The following is a 19,037-nucleotide window of genomic DNA, read 5'->3' on the forward strand; positions in this document are numbered from 1 at the left end:
CGCCGGGACCTCCGCTCCCATTAACGAGTGCAGCATCGTGCTCACATATGCCCCGACGTCCGCTCCCTCCGCACCTTCAGGAAGACCAAGAATCCTCAGGTTGTTCCTCCTTGCGTTCTCCAGTGCCTCCAGCCTTTCCACACATCGTTTCTGATGTGCCTCATGCATCTCCGTCTTCACCACCAGGCCCTGTATGTCGTCCTCATTCTCGGCTGCCTTTGCCTTCACGACCCGAAGCTCCCGCTCCTGGGTCTTTTGTTCCTCCTTTAGCCCTTCGATCGCCTGTAGTATCGGGGCCAACAGCTCTTTCTTCATTTCCTTTTTGAGCTCTTCCACACAGCATTTCAAGAACTCTTGTTGTTCAGGGCCCCATGTTAAACTGCCACCTTCCGACGCCATCTTGGTTTTTGCTTGCCTTCCTTGCCGCTGTTCTAAAGGATCCACTGCAATCCGGCCACTTTCTCCTCCTTTTTTCATCCGTATCCAGGGGGGATTCCCTTCTGGTTTACCGCACAGTGTTTTTAGCCGTCAAAATTGCCGTTGGGGCTCCTATCAAGAGCCCAAAAGTCCGTTTCACTGGGAGCTGCCGAAACGTGCGACTCAGCTGGTCATCGCCGCACCCGGAAGTCCCAATTTTTCCTTAATCAATTTCAGTGGTCCTCTTACCTCATGACCAAAAATTAGTTCAAAAGGACTGAATTTGGTTGACTCATTAGGTGCATCCCTAATTGCAAACAGTACGAATGGAATTCACAGGGGGCCAGCACGGCGCTGGAACGGTTCACGGCACTCCAGCGTCCTTACGCAGCGCCAAATCCTGCACATGCGCAGTTGGGACGCGCCATCCTGCACATGCACGGGGAACGTCTTACGCACGCCGGCCCCTCATCAACATGGGGCCAGTGTTCTGGGGCCACGCACAGAAGGAGGTAGGCCCGGGGGGGGAGAGGGCGGCCCGCCGATTGGTGGGCCCCGGTCGCAGGCCAGACCCCATCGGAGGCCACCCCGGTGAAGGAGCCCCCCTCCCTCCCCCACAGGCCGCCTCCCCCCAGCGTTCCCGCAGAGTTCCTGCCGGCAGCGACCAGGGGTGGACGGCACCGGCAGGAACCTGTTGTGTCGTAGCGGCTGCTCGGCCCATCCGTGCAGGAGAATCGCTGCTCGCCAGTTCTCTGAGCGGCCCTGTGCGAATCGCATGCCATTGGTTTCCGGGGGGGTGGGAGAATCGCACGCGGGAGTCGGCAATTCACCCACCCGGCGTGGGGGGGGGGGGGGTGAATAATGCCCATTGTCTTTAATGTTTGGTGCCACCTTTCTAACGCTCCCTGCGATTCTGGATGGTACGCAGTTGATTTAAATTGTTTTATTTCTAAGCTATCCATAACTTCTTTGAATAACCTTGAAGTACAATTTGATCCTTGATCCGATTGTGTTTCTGTGGGTAGTCCATATCTGGTAAAGAATTTAAGTAACTCCTCCACAAGCTTTTTAGCTGTAATATTACGTACTGGAATGGCCTCTGGAAACCTAGTAGCCACATCCATTATAGTCAAAAGATATTGATTCCCACTTTTTGTTTTAGGAAGCGGTCCTATGCAATCAATTGTAAAAGGTTCCTCAAATGCTGGAATGGGTATTAAGGGCGCAGGTTTTATCACTGCTTGAGGTTTCCCTATCACTTGACATGTGTGACATGATTGACTACATCTTTATGTAGTCCAGGCCAATAAAAATGTTTTTTATTTTAGCTTAAGTTTTCCTTATTCCCAAATGACCTCCCACTGGTACCTCATGTGCAACTCGCAACACCGCCTTTCTATACCCTACCGGCAATACTACTTGATGAACTTCTGCCCACTTTACATCCGCCTGCATATGTAAAGGTCTCCATTTTCTCATCAAGGCATCACTTTTACGGTACTAACACTCTGGGAGACACTCAGATTCCTCTTCCGTGTATGCTTTCTGATACATCCGTTTTATTTCTAGATCTTTTTGTTGTAACTCCAATTTTCCTGAACTAAAAATATCCGCCTCATCCTCCACCTGTTCTTGTTTTTTTTTTCAACCATCTGATCAAAAATAGTTTCTGACAATTGCACTTCCACGTCATCTTCACTCTTTGATTTCTCCTCTTGTCTTAACGTGTGACTTTGCAACCTTGTTACTACACAATCCGGAAAAATCCCAGGATATTTGTCCTTCAACACTTCAGTTGTCTGATTTTCCACTGGCTTATCAACCACAGTAGGCATCACTCCCACTTGCGATCCAGCTATATCATTACCCAAGATAAACTGTATTCCTGGACAAGATAGTTTCTCTATTACTCCTACTACCACTTCACCACTCTTCACTGGACTTTCCAACCTTACCTTATATAATGGAACACTACTCCTCTCACACTGAATTCCACATATTACCACCTTTTCTGGCAATATTCTTCCCAAACTACATAACTCCTCATCTCTTACCATTAAAGATTGACTAGCTCCCATATCTCTTAAAATTGTGACTTATTTACCTACTCCTACTGATACACATGAGTAAACATTAACCACACAAGTAAATTCTTTAAAGAGATCTGGCACCTTCTTATCAATCAACTCTGGATCTGTCTGTACAATCTTTTGCACCTCCTTCGCTTCACTTGCGCTTTCCTTTACCACTTTACCAAACCCTACTGTCTTATCCGGTTTTACCACATCAGCCTTCCCAGTGCTTTTCTTCAACCACCAACACTGTGACTTTACATGGCCTAGTTTATTACAGTGAAAACATTTGAAATTTTTCATTTTTTTTTCACCCTCCTGGATTTCTTTTTTAATCTGAGGTACACTCTCTTTATTAACTCCCATCAGATCACCTTTACCTTTACCACTTGAGTATTTCTCATGTCCCCAGTTTCTATCCCTCACCGGCTGAAACTGATGTCGGAAACCATATGCACCTAAGATGTATTTTTTCTCCTCCTCGTACGTCACTGATACCCCCTCTGATAGTGATGCACACACTTCACTAGCCCTACCTACCAGCTTTGTTTGAATCAGTAATACTCACATGTCCTGTGGCCATTTCATTTGTTTAGCTACCTTCTCAAATGAAATGAAATAGGCTTCTACCTCATTCTCATCAAACCTTGGCAATGCTTGGACATATTTAAATAGATCCCCACCAAGCCTTCGACTAAGATGCTCTTTCTCACTATCCTCATCACTATCATCCAACTGTACGTTTCCCTTTACGTCTGCCAATTTTAACTGACTGTCATGTTTCATGGCCATTTTCTGAAGTTCAAACTCTCTCTCTTTATCTTTTTCCCTGATCTGTATCTCCCTTTCTCTTTTTGTTCTGCTAGGGCTATTCTTTCTTTTCTCCTTTCTTCTCTCCTTTCTTCTCTCTCCTTTTCTTTGTCCTCTCTATCTCTCTCTTTCTTCTTCCTCTCGTTCGCTTTCTTTTTCCTCTCTCTCTCTTTCGTATTCAAGCTGCTTTAATTCTTTCTCATGTTCCATTTGTTTAATTTGTAACTGAATTTTTGCCATTTCCAATGAGTCAAACTGTATCTCAGGCAACTTTAAATGCTTAGCCACCGCCATAATTACCTCATCTTTTTGCATTTTGTCAGGTAATGTTAACTGCAATGTTTTTGCCAAATCTAACAGTCTGCTTTTAGTCTCTGTCCGTAAGGTACTGCGTGTGACCGTCTCCACCCCCAAAAACACCTGAGCCTCTGAAAGAGCCATTGTCCACAACACACTCCCCACTTAAACTAAAATACCACACCTGAAAAGCAACCACAATATGCTCACCCCTCACTGTCTTTAAGTTCACTAAGTCAATCCAATAGATAGACTTTTATCCCCCTCGAGCCCCCAATTGTTATGTGTCATGGTTTAGAGAACCCCAAAGTGTATCATGGAGTTCACCTGACCCACGACTATTAATAGATTGTGGTATGGGGAGCACATAGCCCACTCTACAAGTGTGGTACTTCAGAAATGGAAAAGTTCTTTTTTAAAGCAAAACAATGTTTATTCTATGAACTCAAGTTAACCTTTTTAAAACAAACAGTGAACATCTTAACAACCATTAATTCAAAGATAACCTCCAAAGAATACAACACTAAGTAATCCTTTAAGCTGTCCTTTTAACATCTGTACGAAGTCTTACAACACCAGGTTAAAGTCCAACAGGTTTGTTTCGATGTCACTAGCTTTCGGGGCGCTGCTCCTTCCTCAGGTGAATGAAGAGGTCTGTTCCAGAAACACATATATAGACAAATTCAAAGATGCCAAACAATGCTTGGAATGCGACCATTAGCAGGTGATTAAATCTTTACAGATCCAGAGATGGGGTAACCCCAGGTTAAAGAGGTGTGAATTGTATCAAGCCAGGACAGTTGGTAGCATTTCGCAGGCCAGATGGTGGGGGATGAATGTAATGCGACATGAATCCCAGGTCCCGGTTGTGGCCGCACTCATGTGTGCGGAACTTGGCTATAGGTTTCTGCTCGGCGATTCTGCGTTGTCGCGCGTCCTGAAGGCCGCCTTGGAGAACGCTTACCCGGAGATCAGAGGCTGAATGCCCTTGACTGCTGAAGTGTTCCCCGACTGGAAGGGAACATTCCTGCCTGGTGATTGTTGCGCGATGTCCGTTCATTCGTTGTCGCAGTGTCTGCATGGTCTCGCCAATGTACCACGCTTCGGGACATCCTTTCCTGCAGCGTATGAGGTAGACAACGTTGGCCAAGTCGCACGAGTATGTACCGCGTACCTGGTGGGTGGTGTTCTCACGTGTAATAGTGGTATCCATGTCGATGATCTGGCACGTCTTGCAGAGATTGCCATGGCAGGGTTGTGTGGTGTCATGGTCTCTGTTCTGAAGACTGGGTAGTTTGCTGCAAACAATGGTTTGTTTGAGGTTGCGCAGTTGTTTGAAGGCAAGTAGTGGGGGTGTGGGGATGACCTTGGCAAGATGTTCATCGTCATCAATGACGTGTTGAAGGCTGTGAAGAAGATGACGTAGTAACATCCAAAAGACTTAACATCCTTTAAATAGAAGCACATCAGGGTTGACATTCCATACTGAAAACATTAAAATTTCTGAATTCACCAAATGATCAAGAGATCGTCCTTCATGGCGGACAGATCAACAGTACAGCTGCTTTGGCTGACTTCAGCTGCAACACTGAAAAACAAAAACAAAAAGACAGACACACCCAAGCTTTTCTTAAAGTGAAACTAAAAAGCAGAACCAGAGCTCAGCTCCACCCACACTCTGACATCACTGCAGTAACATGAGCAGCCAAACATTTTTTGAAGTGACATTCTCATGACAAAATGCTTAAACGTCTGGCTCTAAAAAGACCACTTATTTTAGTTGGATAAAACCTTCTTCTGGTTTTCTTTGCAGTCAGTTCACCGGACAGAGGCCCATGCAGGGGCAATATTGCTTGCACTGTCCCAACACAGGAGTGCAGAAGGACTGACATTGCGCATAATCACTCTGACTGGTTTTCGACAATATTTGGATGCAGAATTGTTGAATATCGCCCCAGAAACCTGCCTCAAGCATTCATCAATCTAGCATGCAGATATACAAAGCTGACTCTCTTGACTATTCTGACAGATTATACAGCTAATAATAGGTAGGATTTTTTAAATGTTCCTGTAAAGCATTTTCAGAGACAGTGATATATAGCTTTTGCAAAATGTTTCTGATCTGAGATTAAATAATGAGATTTATAAACCAAATGCTAATCCGTATTAGTTTATGTATTTGACTCATTTTTATACCAAATTTTTTTTTTTTTAAAGAGTTTGTTCCTTGATTTATGAGATGGTGGGGTTGATATGTTTGCTAGCCCACTCATTTTGGGGAGTTAAAAGTACTCCCATCAATTTTAAGTCTTCTATCTCAATGACCTTAACTGCTGAAGGTTGCCCAAGATATATTTCCCATTACCTTTTGAAGCTCAACTAGGAACACAGGAAATCAATCTTGGAAAGCCAAACAAAACTACCAATCTCTCATAGAATTAAAAACATAAAGAAATGAAAGACTATTCCCTGGAGTGTCTGCAAATCCACTGGTCATTTCCAGAACAAAGCAATCAATTAGCAGGAAGTGTTGCTGGTGACATCAACCCAAATAGCATTGTCAATAACACTTAAAAGCCAATTGGTCTTATTCAATCTTGGAGAACAAATATACAGGAATAATTGAAATGTGCAAGTCTCAAACAGAATTTAGTTTTAAATCATTCTGATCTTAACCTGCAAAATGCCGCACGAAAAAGACACAATGAAAATACACCATTAGTATTAAAATAATGTTGGCTTACTAGGTTAGGAATATCTCAATCCAGATGTATTTCCATTCATTTTATTTGTGCATATATTTCTGGTATTCTAATGAAGGCCATGAGCCCCTTGTGTAAATTAATCCTTAATAATGATCATGCTCTTGTACTTTACTTCAAAAGTGATTTTGGACACAAACTCTCCTACTTCCTATACCATATTTCACAGCACAATTATGTATTCTCTGATGTTTTAAAGATTTTTCTTTTAAATTGTAGATTTCCAGAATTATCTGAGAACGCAAACAGGGAACACAACAACAGTGAATATCATTATCAGCACTGTTGACTATCTTTTGCGCCTTCAGGTAATCCCACAATATGCAATGAAGTTACGTGAAATTCAGAACAAAATGGTTAATTTGAATACTGTGGCTAAAAGAGACATCCTGTCAAAGCTTTCAAACTTCCACTCATCAGAACAGATGCAAGAATGCCAAATTTCAAAGAGAGCAATAATTTATACTGCTTGAGAAAAAAGAGCCAATTGGTGGACAAGTCGACTCTGAAAAAGTTTAGGTAATGGCCAAGATCTTCCAATCGCCAGACAGTTGAAGACTAGATGCAAACTCCCCACCCCCCAAGATACACGACGTGAACCCTTCGATGTCCCAGTGCAGGCATTCTGTGGGAATTGTCCGGGAAGTCTGAATTTCAGAAAGGCAAGTCCCCTGCTTCCCGGGACCATCTGGAAAAGTCTCCAACTCTGAATTCCTGTCCGAAACTTTGGACACTTTCATTACCTGGACAATTACCCAGGAAATGTTAGACAAATTAAAACCAAGTCTATTACCTGGCTAACTATACAACTGACTCGCCAATCACAACTAGCTCGCCAATCACTCCAGCCAAACTTCTTTCTCCCCCTGCCCCGACCTGATGTGATTAGCCCCCAACATCTGACTCCCCCATGATCCTCCGACTCCCCTGTTGACCTAACCAGACTCACCTCATCACCTGATTCTTCCCTGACTCCCCACCAACCTGACCTCGTCACCCTACCACCTTCTGCTGTACCACCTTACCGTACACACCTTACCCACTCTACCCTCTTTCCCACTTACCTTCTTCGCTCTGCAAATTTTCAAAGAAGCTTTGGGACATTGTAAACTTTAGTTTCAAAATACAGAAGCTGGAACTGTAAACGGGGTATGGTTTCTGAATGGATTCCCTTCGCTGATGTTTCCTGTGCTCAGTGAGTTCTCTGGATTCTCCGTCAAAAGATTTCCCAGAAGAATCGGAGGAAGTGGATATTCTTTTATCTGGTCAGTGTTAGAAATGGGGGTTTCTGATCCTGATCAGAGGATTCAGGCCATGTCTCTCTTTTTCAGCAATTCTGAAGTTCTCTACTACCAAATGAAAGATATTTGAGGCAACTAGGGAAGACTAACTTCTTGAAATTTACTTTTGTGGCCTCTTCTGTCTGCAACGAGTGAACAGGCACCTTTCTAATTGGTCATAGAGAGGTTGCCATCACCATATTTACAGTAAACTCCACTAACACAATATAATATGGTGGACATAAGTATCACGGGGTGCTAATAACTATTCAAGATTAATGTCTGATAGAAAAAAAAATTCAATTTAAGACATTTTGCAATTTTCTTTAGTTCACCGTGCAGAACCACAGTCTGAAATTGGCTGCATGATTAGGATGTTTCCATTATGTTCAAATGTTTTCCTACTTCTAAGACTGGTAGCAGAAATGGATACATTTGCACCCATTCTTGTGACTTCCGTGTTTGGAATTGCAAAGTTGGATTTTTAGAACCTACCAACCTACATTGTTGATGCTTCACAAAAGAATGAAACATTTTGGGGTCCATGAGCTGGCAGTAAAACTGAGAGACACATTAATGGACGAAATACCAAGCATTTTAATCCAAATTAAGTGGATGCACACATGCATTATATTCATTTGTAATCTATATGAAGCATTAATGTCAATCATTTCTGGTTACATTCCAGGAGTCAATCAGCGATTTCTATTGGTATTACTCAGGAAAAGATGTCATGGATGGACAAGGCCAGCGCAACTTCTCAAAAGCATTAGCTGTAGCCAAGCAAATCTTCAACTCACTGACTGAGTATATTCAGGTACCACTACAGCTTCCTAGCATGTATCCTGTAAAAACAATAGACTTGGATCAATTCCTTAGGCTGAATTTAACAGGGCGCCATGGCCAACGCTTCCCAGGTTAACCAAATCAGAGACCATCAGCTTTCCCAGTACCGGCAGTGCCACTAGGCACATTGGCCACTACCGGTACTGCAGTGAGGCCTGCAGGGAGACATGCTGGCGGGTCGGAGAATCCCCGGGGAGACTCGAGAATCGCGCCCCGACGCCGGCTTCCCAATTCTCCCCCGCCGATTCTCGTGTGCCCGCGGGATTCCCGCCGCGCCGGTCGGGGGCAGTTGAAAGAGCCCCCCTGGCAATTCTCCGGGCCCCGACGGGCCGAGTGGCCACCGAGTTCAGCTGAGTCCCGCCGGCGTGGGTTACTCAGGTCCCACAATGCGGGACCTGGAAGGTGTCTCTGTGGGGGCCGTCCTGGAAGGGGGTCCCCACAGTGGCCTGGCCCGCGATTGGGGCTTACCGATCGTCGGGCGGGCTGGTTCCGTGGGGGCCTATGATCCTCCGCGCCGGGCCCCTGTAGGGCTCCGCCATATTGCCCGGGGGCCGGCGTGGAGAAGTGAACACCCGCGCATGCGCGGAATCACGCCGGCCGTTCCGCGCATGCGCAGAAATACGCCGCCCGTGGCGCGTATTCGCTGAAAAATGCCAACTGTAGCGCGAATGCGTGAACTCGCGGCGGACGTTCCCCGCCAGTTGGAGCTGCGGGGACCTCTTCGGCGCTGACCTAGGAAGGGAAGCATTCCCCATTATCGGGGATTGTTGATGCCGGAGTGGTTGGTGCCGCTTTTCACGCCACCGTGGGGTCATAGTCCCATTATTGGAGAATCCCACCCGCTGTGTGACAAGAGTGTTACCGCTGAGCCACACAATCTCAGATCTAACACACTTCCACATATTACTGTCAGAAAAAGTTTATTTTAGGTTAATTTCTCATATTTAAATTAAGGAAAGAAGAAATAAAAAGGGACATTCAGATGATGATTGTCATTTCTTTAGGACATTGAAATATGTTTCTCAACCAACATATTAAGTTTGAAAAATAATAATAATTAAAAGTTATATGACGGGCATCTTGTGGTGCAGTGAGTTAGGGTACCTGCCTTTGAGCAAGGAGGGCCAAGTTTGAGTCCCACCCCAGGACCCGATGGTCAAGGAAGGTGCATTCACATTGCGGCCAAACAGGTTGATTATTAACTTGTAAATCTTTCCAATATGGAAATGGTCGGTGGTAACAATGAGAGAGGTTCCTGGTCAGTCAGGCTTGATGTGGAGTGGCACCACAAGCTATAGCTTCAGGATTGCAACCTTCTCCAGGGAAAATGAGCCACAGAAATAGATGTAAGCATATGTTTCATCTGTCTCATGTGTCTTTGGATGCAGAGAGCTAAGAAGGTGACAGATATGCTGAGGAGGAACAAGTAACCTTGACGGTAATAGTTCCCAAAGCCTTCCCCTACTGGGGATTTCCTCAGGTATCTGGGTCTGGGTGTGTTGTTGAGAATCACTGTCAAGATTAGTCAACAACTGCATTATTATTGTATCATGTGACTATCAGAATGGTAAAAGGTGAACTGGATGGACCCAGGTCTTCTTGCATTTCTGAGAGCTGTGTTGCTGTGGATTAACAGCTTTAGTGTTTCAAGTTTAGATTGGATAGAGAGATGAAGAGAAAGGGGCTGACGGGATAGGGAAACATTGGTAAATGAGATTAAAACTATCTTAATTTGGTTAATGCCACCATGGTCTGTTGGGATTGTTCTCACTTCGATGTATTTGGTGTACTTCCCTGATTTTCAAAATATGGATTTCTACCTTATATAGCAGGACTTTCCAAAAGAACGTGACAAGGTGTCAAATTCTGACTAAAAACCAACAAGTTTCTCCCCAGAAACAGAGTCCGGTTTTCTGACCCGATCTTATGACACCCATGATTGGCGCCGTCACTCTGGCAGGGCCTCATAGATCCGGCAGGCCCGGATACACAGAGATTGGGACGCTCTGATCAGCGAGAAAACTGAACTCCCTCCCACTAACCAAGGCAATGGAATATCACCCTGATCATGTCACCGCCGAGGGGGCAGTGGGTGGGGGAGGGGGAGGAGATCTCCAACTGAGATCTCGCCAGCACAAATCCTATTATGACCCTCTCGCAAGGTTTAGTGGTCATGATGGCGAATCGGCCTGAAAAATCACGCCCATAGTCTCCAAAGTTCACCAACTGTGTAATGAAATGAATGATGAACTAATACATTCAAAATTGCTTTAAGGTCTGTCATCGGCATCCTATTCTGAAACATATCCATCTGATTTTGTGTGTTTAGGGCCCTTGCATTGGCAACCAGCAGAGTCTAGCCCACAGCAGGCTCTGGGATGCTGTGGTTGGTTTTCTTCATGTTTTTGCGAATATGCAAATGAAGCTTTCTCAGGTATGTTTCTCATTACAGTACTGATGAGCACAGGCCTCCACAATAATACTATTGTTTTTTTAAAAATCGGCTGAAATTGCACTTCGCCCCCGGGAATCCCCATAATTACGAGTTTAGCACATGCAGATTTCCTTGTTCCAGATGATGGGCAGGATTCTCCCATCTGAAGGCACAGTGTTGACGCCGTCGTAAAAACTGGAGAGTTTAACGATGCCGTCATCAGACCGCTATGTGTAGCGATCCTCTGCCCTACAGGAGGCTAACACAGCACTGGAGCGACCCACATCACGCCAGCTGCCGATACCGGCGTCAAATGGTCGCCGCGGGTCTGCGCATGCGCGTTGCAACTGGCACAAATGCGAGCATGCGCGGTAGCTCCCTTCTCCTCGCCGGCCCCAATGCAACATGGCGTAGGGCTACAGGGGCTGGCGCGGAGCAAAAGAGGCCCCCATCACGAGAGACCGGCCCGCCGATCAGTAGGCCCTGTTCACAGGCCAGGCCACGGTGGAGCCCCCCCCCCCCCAAACCAGGCCGCTCCCGACAGATGGATGCTGAGGTCCCGCCGGGTAAGACCAGATGTGAACGGCGCCGGTGGGACTCTGGCTTTTCTGGGCGGACACTCGGCCCAACCCCGGCAGAGAATCGCCGGGGGTGGGGGGCCGCGTAGAGTGGCGGACCGGCGTCGTTGCGCAGTTCGTACCCGGCCCAGCGATTCTACGACCCGGCGTGGGCTGAGAGAATCCCACCCGATATCTATCAGATGATTGAAACATGAAGTTAACTGTCCTGGAGTGCACACCATGATCTTTTGTTTAACAAAACCGTTGAAAATGATTAAATGCTGATGAGCGCTGAGAGCTGGTCTGTTACCGATGTGGACAGTGGCATTACCATTAATAACCTTTTGAGGTCAGTACAAAATACAAACATGATCCCTGCTGCTATAAGGTTTCAGAGAACATAAAATAGGCAGAAATGGAATTATCGGGGTCCAAAGAGCCAGAGACAGACATCAAGCCTAGGTCATCCCTGGTTGCTCTGAACTGATGGAGTAGCAACCCTCTAAGATCAGGAAGAGACCAATGTTAATAATGTTGGCAATTCACCATGATCCAAGTAATTTGTTTTTATTTTACAGCAAGAATTCCGAATGCAGGAATGACACACATGTTTCAGTAGGATGTTTTAACAATGTTATTTTTTGAGGGGGAATGCTAGAATACAAAGGAATGTGTAAGGTTTGGCACCCCAATTTCTTGTGAAAGAAATGTACCACATATGTACCACTGCCCATGTTTTTCCTGTTGCCAAATTTAGCACATATACTTCTTTTCTATTGGGAAAATGTCTATTTAACCCCTTGTGATTAAGATACAGATGCTGTTCTGGTGACCTGGATGTCATTCCCCTGTATTTAGCCTGTTTGAAGGAAACGTGCAGGTTGCCATTGTAGATCAAATATTTCACGTAGTATGTTAACTTATAATAGAATATCAGCGAGAAAGTTATTTATGTGACCTTGTATTTTTACCTGCAAAGTTGAAGAAGAAGTGAAGATTCTTGCTTTTTGGGGGAAGGCCCAATATTTTTCCAATCTTCAAAACTAGCCTACAATGAAAGTAATTCACTGGGATAGTGTTGCTCTTTTTAACTTTAGTCTATTTGCTCTGTTTAGGTCACCTTTGCTCATGAGTCGCCAGGTATCTTTATGATACCGCCACGTGGTTCAAGTTCAGGTTATGATTAATAACACAGCACACCGCTTAGTAAGGATTAAAACAACGGTCATTTATTATATACAACAAGCAATATTAATACACTAATACTACTTTCTATATAATAAACCTATCACTACTGGCCAATACTTAACTTAGGAAGAGCCCACCAGGTCAGGGAAACTAATGGCTTGTCCAATCAAATCTGGCCCGCGGGATTCAAAAGGCTGCTACAGGTCGGTGGCTCGGTGTCTCTACCGGATAGCGATCGTTTGGATTCAAACTTACACTTGCCGGTGGCTGGTCTTGCGAAGGTCTCGAGCAGGCGAAGATGAGAGAGAGAGCGATCTGAACTTGGACCTTCACTTTTATAGGGCCCAGGGGCTTCCCGCCTCCCGGGGCGGCCCTTGACCCCGAGTCCCAAGTGATTGGATTCTGTCCCCAGTCTCTGGGGTCGATGTGTCCAATGGTGAGGCGATTCCTCAATCGGGGGGGTGGTCGCTCACCTATCTTTGTTTCGGCCACTACAGGCGCCGACAGGTCTGGCCCGGTATTCAATTGCTAATATGTTGCAATTGTTCCCGGGGATAGCCGATTTAACTGTGGATGTCTGAGTAGATTAGGTGTAAACAGTCCTGAATGCAACTGCGGATACCTGGGTTGATGGGCTGTTGATAGCCCTGAGTATCGATCTGGGCTACATTCCCAGAGCTGAATATGCAAACCTGTCTGCAGCTGCCTGCTTGTGTCTTCTTGGCTGCTTTTCCCAGCAGTCTTTCGGGTTAGCCGTTTTAAACTGGGTTTTGGCCAGATTAATCGGAACGCAGCCATTTTACATGGCTACACCTTGTATTTTTACCTGCAAAGTTGAAGAAGAAGTGAAGATTCTTGCTTTTTGGGGGAAGGCCCAATGTTTTTCCAGTCTTCAAAACTAGCCTACAATGAAAGTAATGCACTGGGATAGTGGTGTACCTGCCTTCACCACACTTACAGTCGCTTTTTAAAAAAATGTTTTATTCAAGGCATTTTCATATCAACAAAGACAAAGAAAAGCAGAAGAACAACACACGCTCTCCCACCCCGGCTCCCCTAATACCGCCCCTTCTCACATCCCACCTTCCCCATTTTAACCCTCGTTACCCTTCCCCATCCCCCCCCCCCTCCCCCCCCACATTGACCCCTCAATCCTGCTTAAAGAAATCAATAAACAGCTTCTAACTCTGAGTGAACCCATCCATTGACCCCCTCAAGACGAACTTGACCTTCTCCAGTCTCAGGACACCCGGGTCATACAACACTCCGAATATCGCCACCTCTGGACTCGGGGCCACCTCCACCCCCAGCACCTCGGACATCATGTCCACGAACCCCTGCCAGAACCCCTTCAATCTTGGACACGCCAAGAACATGTGGACGTGAATCGCCCCCCCCCCCCCCCATTTCCCAGTGCACCACCTACACCTATCCTCTAACTCCTCAAAAAATCTACCATCCTTGCTACCGTAACAGAGAATCATATCATAGAATTTACAGTGCAGAAGGAGGCCATCCAGCCCATCGAGTGCAGCGGCCCTTGGAAAGAGCACCCTTCCTAAGCCCATACCTCCACCCTATCCCCATAACCCCACCAACCTTTTTGGACACTAAGGGCAATTTAGCATAGCCAATCCACCTAACCTGCACATCTCTGGAGTGTGGGAGGAAATCGGAGCACCCGGAGGAAACCCACGCAGACACGGGGAGAAAGTGCAGACTCGGCACAGACAGTGACCCAAGCCGGGAATCGAACCTGGCACCCTGGAGCTGTGAAGCAACAGTGCTAACCACTTTGCTACCGTGCTGCCATAGTCTCAGAACTTTGACCAGGTCACTCACCCATACCCCCCGCTTTTGGCGGCTCCAAAGTCCTGCCACCGAAGTAAAATTCATCTCTGAGCTATCAGGGAGGCAAAGGCCAGAACAACAGCCTCTCGCTCCCCCTGGACACCCGGGTCCACATGCACCCTATGTATTACTTTAAACTCGATGAAGCTTAACCTCGCACATGGTGAGGACGCATTTTACCTCCGCAGGGCCTCTGGCTATATCTCAGCCTCCACCTCCCCTCCCAGCTCCTCCTACCACTTGTGTTTTATGTCCCCCACCAAGGCCCCCTCACAATCTATCAACTCCTTGTAGACCTCAGACACCTTCCCCTCCCCTTTCTGGTCTCTCAACAGCACCTTGTCTTGCAACTCCAGGGGAGCAGCCCAGGGAAGGACTTACAAAATCTCTCCTTACAAAATCTCTCCTTACAAAATCCCAGACCTGCAGGTGCCTAAAACCATTTCCCCTGGGCAGCTCGTACTCTTCCTCCAATTCCTCCAACCTGTGGTTGTCGCAGTTCGGTGCCCACACTGAGGCACACTCCAGCCCCAAATGCTACCTCCGCTGCCCCCAACCTTGAGGGCCGACAGCACCACTGGGCATACGGAGTACCTGGCTGGCAAGAACGGCAGTGGCACTAACAACAAAGCCCTCAAACTCGTTCCCCCACACGATGCCGTCTCCAACCAACCCCTCCCCAGGATCCATTTGCTAACCATGGCTATGGTTGCTGCCCAGTAGTAGTTCATCATGTTCGGCAATGCCAGCACCAGCCCCTGTGGTAGTCTGTGTAGAGGTATTACGGTACCTGGTAATGCTGGAACACCATTGGTAGATATTGTATGTTTCCAATTGGTCAAGCTGTATGGTAGCTCCGCCCTGCAAGGCGGGGCATAAGAGCCCATGCTTTCCCAGTAGCCTTCATTCTGTATCTGAGCTGCTGGGGGAAACATCTAGCTTATTAAAGCCTTCAGTTGGACTACAATCTCGCTTTAGTGGTCATTGACCGTGCATCAAATTAATAAGCTAATTTAAAAGGATGGAGCTCCGAAGCAAGCCGGAGTGTCTGCAACTCAGCACCCACGCGGCAAACTCAGCGTCAGTCTTCAAGCACTGGCTGGCGTGTTTTAAAGGATATCTCGGAACGGCCGAAAACACACCCACGGGAGAACAGAAAATGCAAGACCAGCCCTCGAGGGTGAGCCCGGAAATTTACACCCTCATCGAGGACACGGAAGACTTGGATGCAGCAATAGAGCTGCTAAATGGACATTATGTTCGCCCGGTAAACCAGGTCTACGCCCGAAATCTGCTAGCAGCGAGGCGACAAATCTCTGGGGAATCGCTGGTAGAATTCTACCGCGCGCTCCTGGTGTTGGGGAGAAACTGCAGCTGCCTGCAAGTTTCGGCGAGCGACCACACAGAACCCCTGATCCAGGACACTTTCGTGGCAGGTGTGCTGTCCTCACAAATCCGCCAGCGATTGCTGGAAAAAGACACCCTAGAACTCAAGGAGGCACGGACCCTTGCAGGCTCCCTGGATGTGGCCTCCAGAAACGCCCGTGCTTATGTTCCCGACCGCGCGGCAGCCCCCTGGGCAGCGTGGAACCCCTCCGCAGCAGACCCCGAGACATCCCCCATCCCCCCACAAGCTTGTGCTGCAAGGCGGCCTGGCAACCCCGGGGGGCCCCGCTCCTACTTTTGCGGGCAGGCCAAGCAGCCCCGGCAGCGCTGCCCTGCCTGCGCATCCACCTGCAAGGGATGCGGTAAAAAGGGCCACTTTGTGGTGGTATGCCAGGCCCGTGCGGTCGCTGCGGTCTCCGGTGGCGAATGCGGACCGCCACCACAACCCTCTCCACGGTCCCCGTGCGGCCAGCGGGCGCCGCCATCTTCCTACTCCAGGGCCATGTGCGGCCCCCGGGCACCGCCATCTTGTCCCGTGGACGCCACGTTCGATGGATGGGCGCCGCCATTTTGTGCACCCCCAGCCATGTGCGACCAATGGGAGCCGCCATCTTGGATGGACTCCCAGGACCCCAGCTTGGCTGACAGCACACAGCCCGAAGAGAACACTCAGGACCACAACACCAACCTCTGAAAATTCCTCCAGACCGCAAAGATCCTTAACCTTAGGTATAACAAGGATAAATGCAAGTTTAGTACCGACCGCCTAGCCATCCTCGGCTACGCAGTGCGAAATTGAGTTATCGGCCCCGACCCTGAATGCATGCGCCCCCTTATGGAGTTCCCCCCTCCCTCAGGACCACGACACCAACCTCTGAAAATTCCTCCAGACCGCAAAGATCCTTAACCTTAGGTATAACAAGGATAAATGCAAGTTTAGCACCGACCGCCTAGCCATCCTCGGCTACGCAGTGCGAAATGGAGTTATAGGCCCCGAACCTGAATGCATGCGCCCCCTTATGGAGTTCCCCCCTCCCTCACTGCTCCAAGGCCCTGAAGCGCTGCCTAGGGTTTTTCTCTTACTATGCCCAGTGGATCCCCAACTATGCGGACAAGGCCTGTCCCCTGATCCAATCCGCAGCTTTTTTCCTGTCGATAGAGCCGCATCAAAGCAGACATTGCAATGGCCACGATGCACGCCATCGACCAGTCCCTCCCCTTCCACGTCGAGAGCGACGCGTCTGACGTAGCTCTGGCGGCCACCCTCAACAAAGCGGGCAGACCCGTGGCCTTCTTCTCACGTACCCTCCATGCTTCCGAAATCCGCCACTCCTCAGTCGAAAAGGAGGCCCAGGCCATAGTAGAAGCTGTGCGACATTGATGGCATTACTTGGCCGGCAGGAGATTCACTCCCCTCACTGACCAACGGTCAGTTGCTTTCATGTTCGATAATGCACAGCGGGGCAAGATAAAAAACGATAAGATCTTGTGGTGGAGGATCGAACTCTCCACCTACAACTACGAGATCTTGTATCGTCCCGGGAAGCTAAACGAGCCTCCTGATGCCCTGTCCCGCGGCACATGAGCCAACGCACAGGTGGACCGCCTCTGAGCCCTCCACGAGGACCTCTGCCACCCAGGGGTCACTCGCTTTTTCCACTTTAACAAGACCCGCAACCTGCCCTACTCCATCGAGGAGGTCAGGACAGCCACCAGGGACTGCCAAATCTGCGCGGAGTGCAAACCGCACTTCTACCGGCCAAAGAATGCGCACCTGATAAAGGCTTCCCGTCCCTTTGAACGTCTCAGCATGGACTTCAAAGGCCCCCTCCCCGCCACCGACCGCAACACGTACTTCCTGAACGGGATTAACGAGTATTCCCGGTTCCCATTCGCCATCCCCTGCCCCGACATGACCGCAACCACCGTCATCAAGGCCCTCCATAGCATCTTTGCATTGTTCGGGTTCCCCGCTTAACATAGAACATAGAAAATACAGCACAGAACAGGCCCTTCGGCCCACGATGTTGTGCCGAACCTTTGTCCTAGATTAATCATAGATTATCATTGAATCTACAGTGCAGAAGGAGGCCATTCGGCCCCCTGAGTCTGCACCAGCTCTTGGAAAGAGCACCCTACCCAAACTCAACACCTCCACCCAACACCAAGGGCAATTTGGACATTAAGGGCAATTTATCATTGGCCAATTCACCTAACCCGCACATCTTTGGACTGTGGGAGGAAACCGGAGCACCCGGAGGAAACCCACGCAGACACGGGGAGGACGTGCAGACTCCGCACAGACAATGACCCAAGCCGAAATCGAACCTGGGACCATGGATCTGTGAAGCAATTGTGCTATCCACAATGCTACCGTGCTGCCCTTAAGAACAAACAAATCTACACTATATCATTTTCCCGTAATCCATGTACCTATCCAACAGCTGCTTGAAGGTCACTAATGTTTCCGACTCAACTACTTCCACAGGCAGTGCATTCCATGCCCCCACTACTCTCTGGGTAAAGAACCTACCTCTGATATCCCTCCTATATCTTCCACCTTTCACCTTAAATTTATGTCCCCTTGTAATGGTGTGTTCCACCTGGGGAAAAAGTCTCTGACTGTCTACTCTATCTATTCCCCTGATCATCTCATAAACCTCTATCAAGTCGCCCCTCATCCTTCTCCGCTCTAATGAGAAAAGGCCTAGCACCCTCAACCTTTCCTCGTAAGACCTACTCTCCATTCCAGGCAACATCCTGGTAAATCTTCTTTGCACCTTTTCCAGAGCTTCCACATCCTTCCTAAAATGAGGCGACCAGAACTGTACACAGTACTCCAAATGTGGCCTTACCAAAGTTTTGTACAGCTGCATCATCACCTCACGGCTCTTAAATTCAATCCCTCTGTTAATGAACACGAGCACACCATAGGCCTTCTTCACAGCTCTATCCACTTGAGTGGCAACTTTCAAAGATGTATGAACATAGACCCCAAGGTCTCTCTGCTCCTCCACATTGCCAAGAACTCTACCGTTAACCCTGTATTCCGCATTCATATTTGTCCTTCCAAAATGGACAACCTCACACTTTTCAGGGTTAAACTCCATCTGCCACTTCTCAGCCCAGCTCTG

The 19,037-nt window shown here is 47.9% G+C and overlaps 1 protein-coding gene across 1 annotated transcript in view; it reads left to right on the plus strand.

Moving 5' to 3' along the window:
- Positions 1 to 19,037, plus strand: part of ryr3 (ryanodine receptor 3) — a 593,334-nt gene that overhangs the window by 502,180 nt on the left and 72,117 nt on the right. The window contains 3 exon segments of the mRNA XM_072484927.1: positions 6,578 to 6,666; positions 8,327 to 8,455; positions 10,814 to 10,918. Of these exon segments, the coding sequence (XP_072341028.1) occupies positions 6,578 to 6,666; positions 8,327 to 8,455; positions 10,814 to 10,918 (323 nt within the window).

Source organism: Scyliorhinus torazame, chromosome 2, assembly GCF_047496885.1.
Source record: "Scyliorhinus torazame isolate Kashiwa2021f chromosome 2, sScyTor2.1, whole genome shotgun sequence".
Lineage (NCBI taxonomy): Eukaryota > Metazoa > Chordata > Chondrichthyes > Carcharhiniformes > Scyliorhinidae > Scyliorhinus > Scyliorhinus torazame.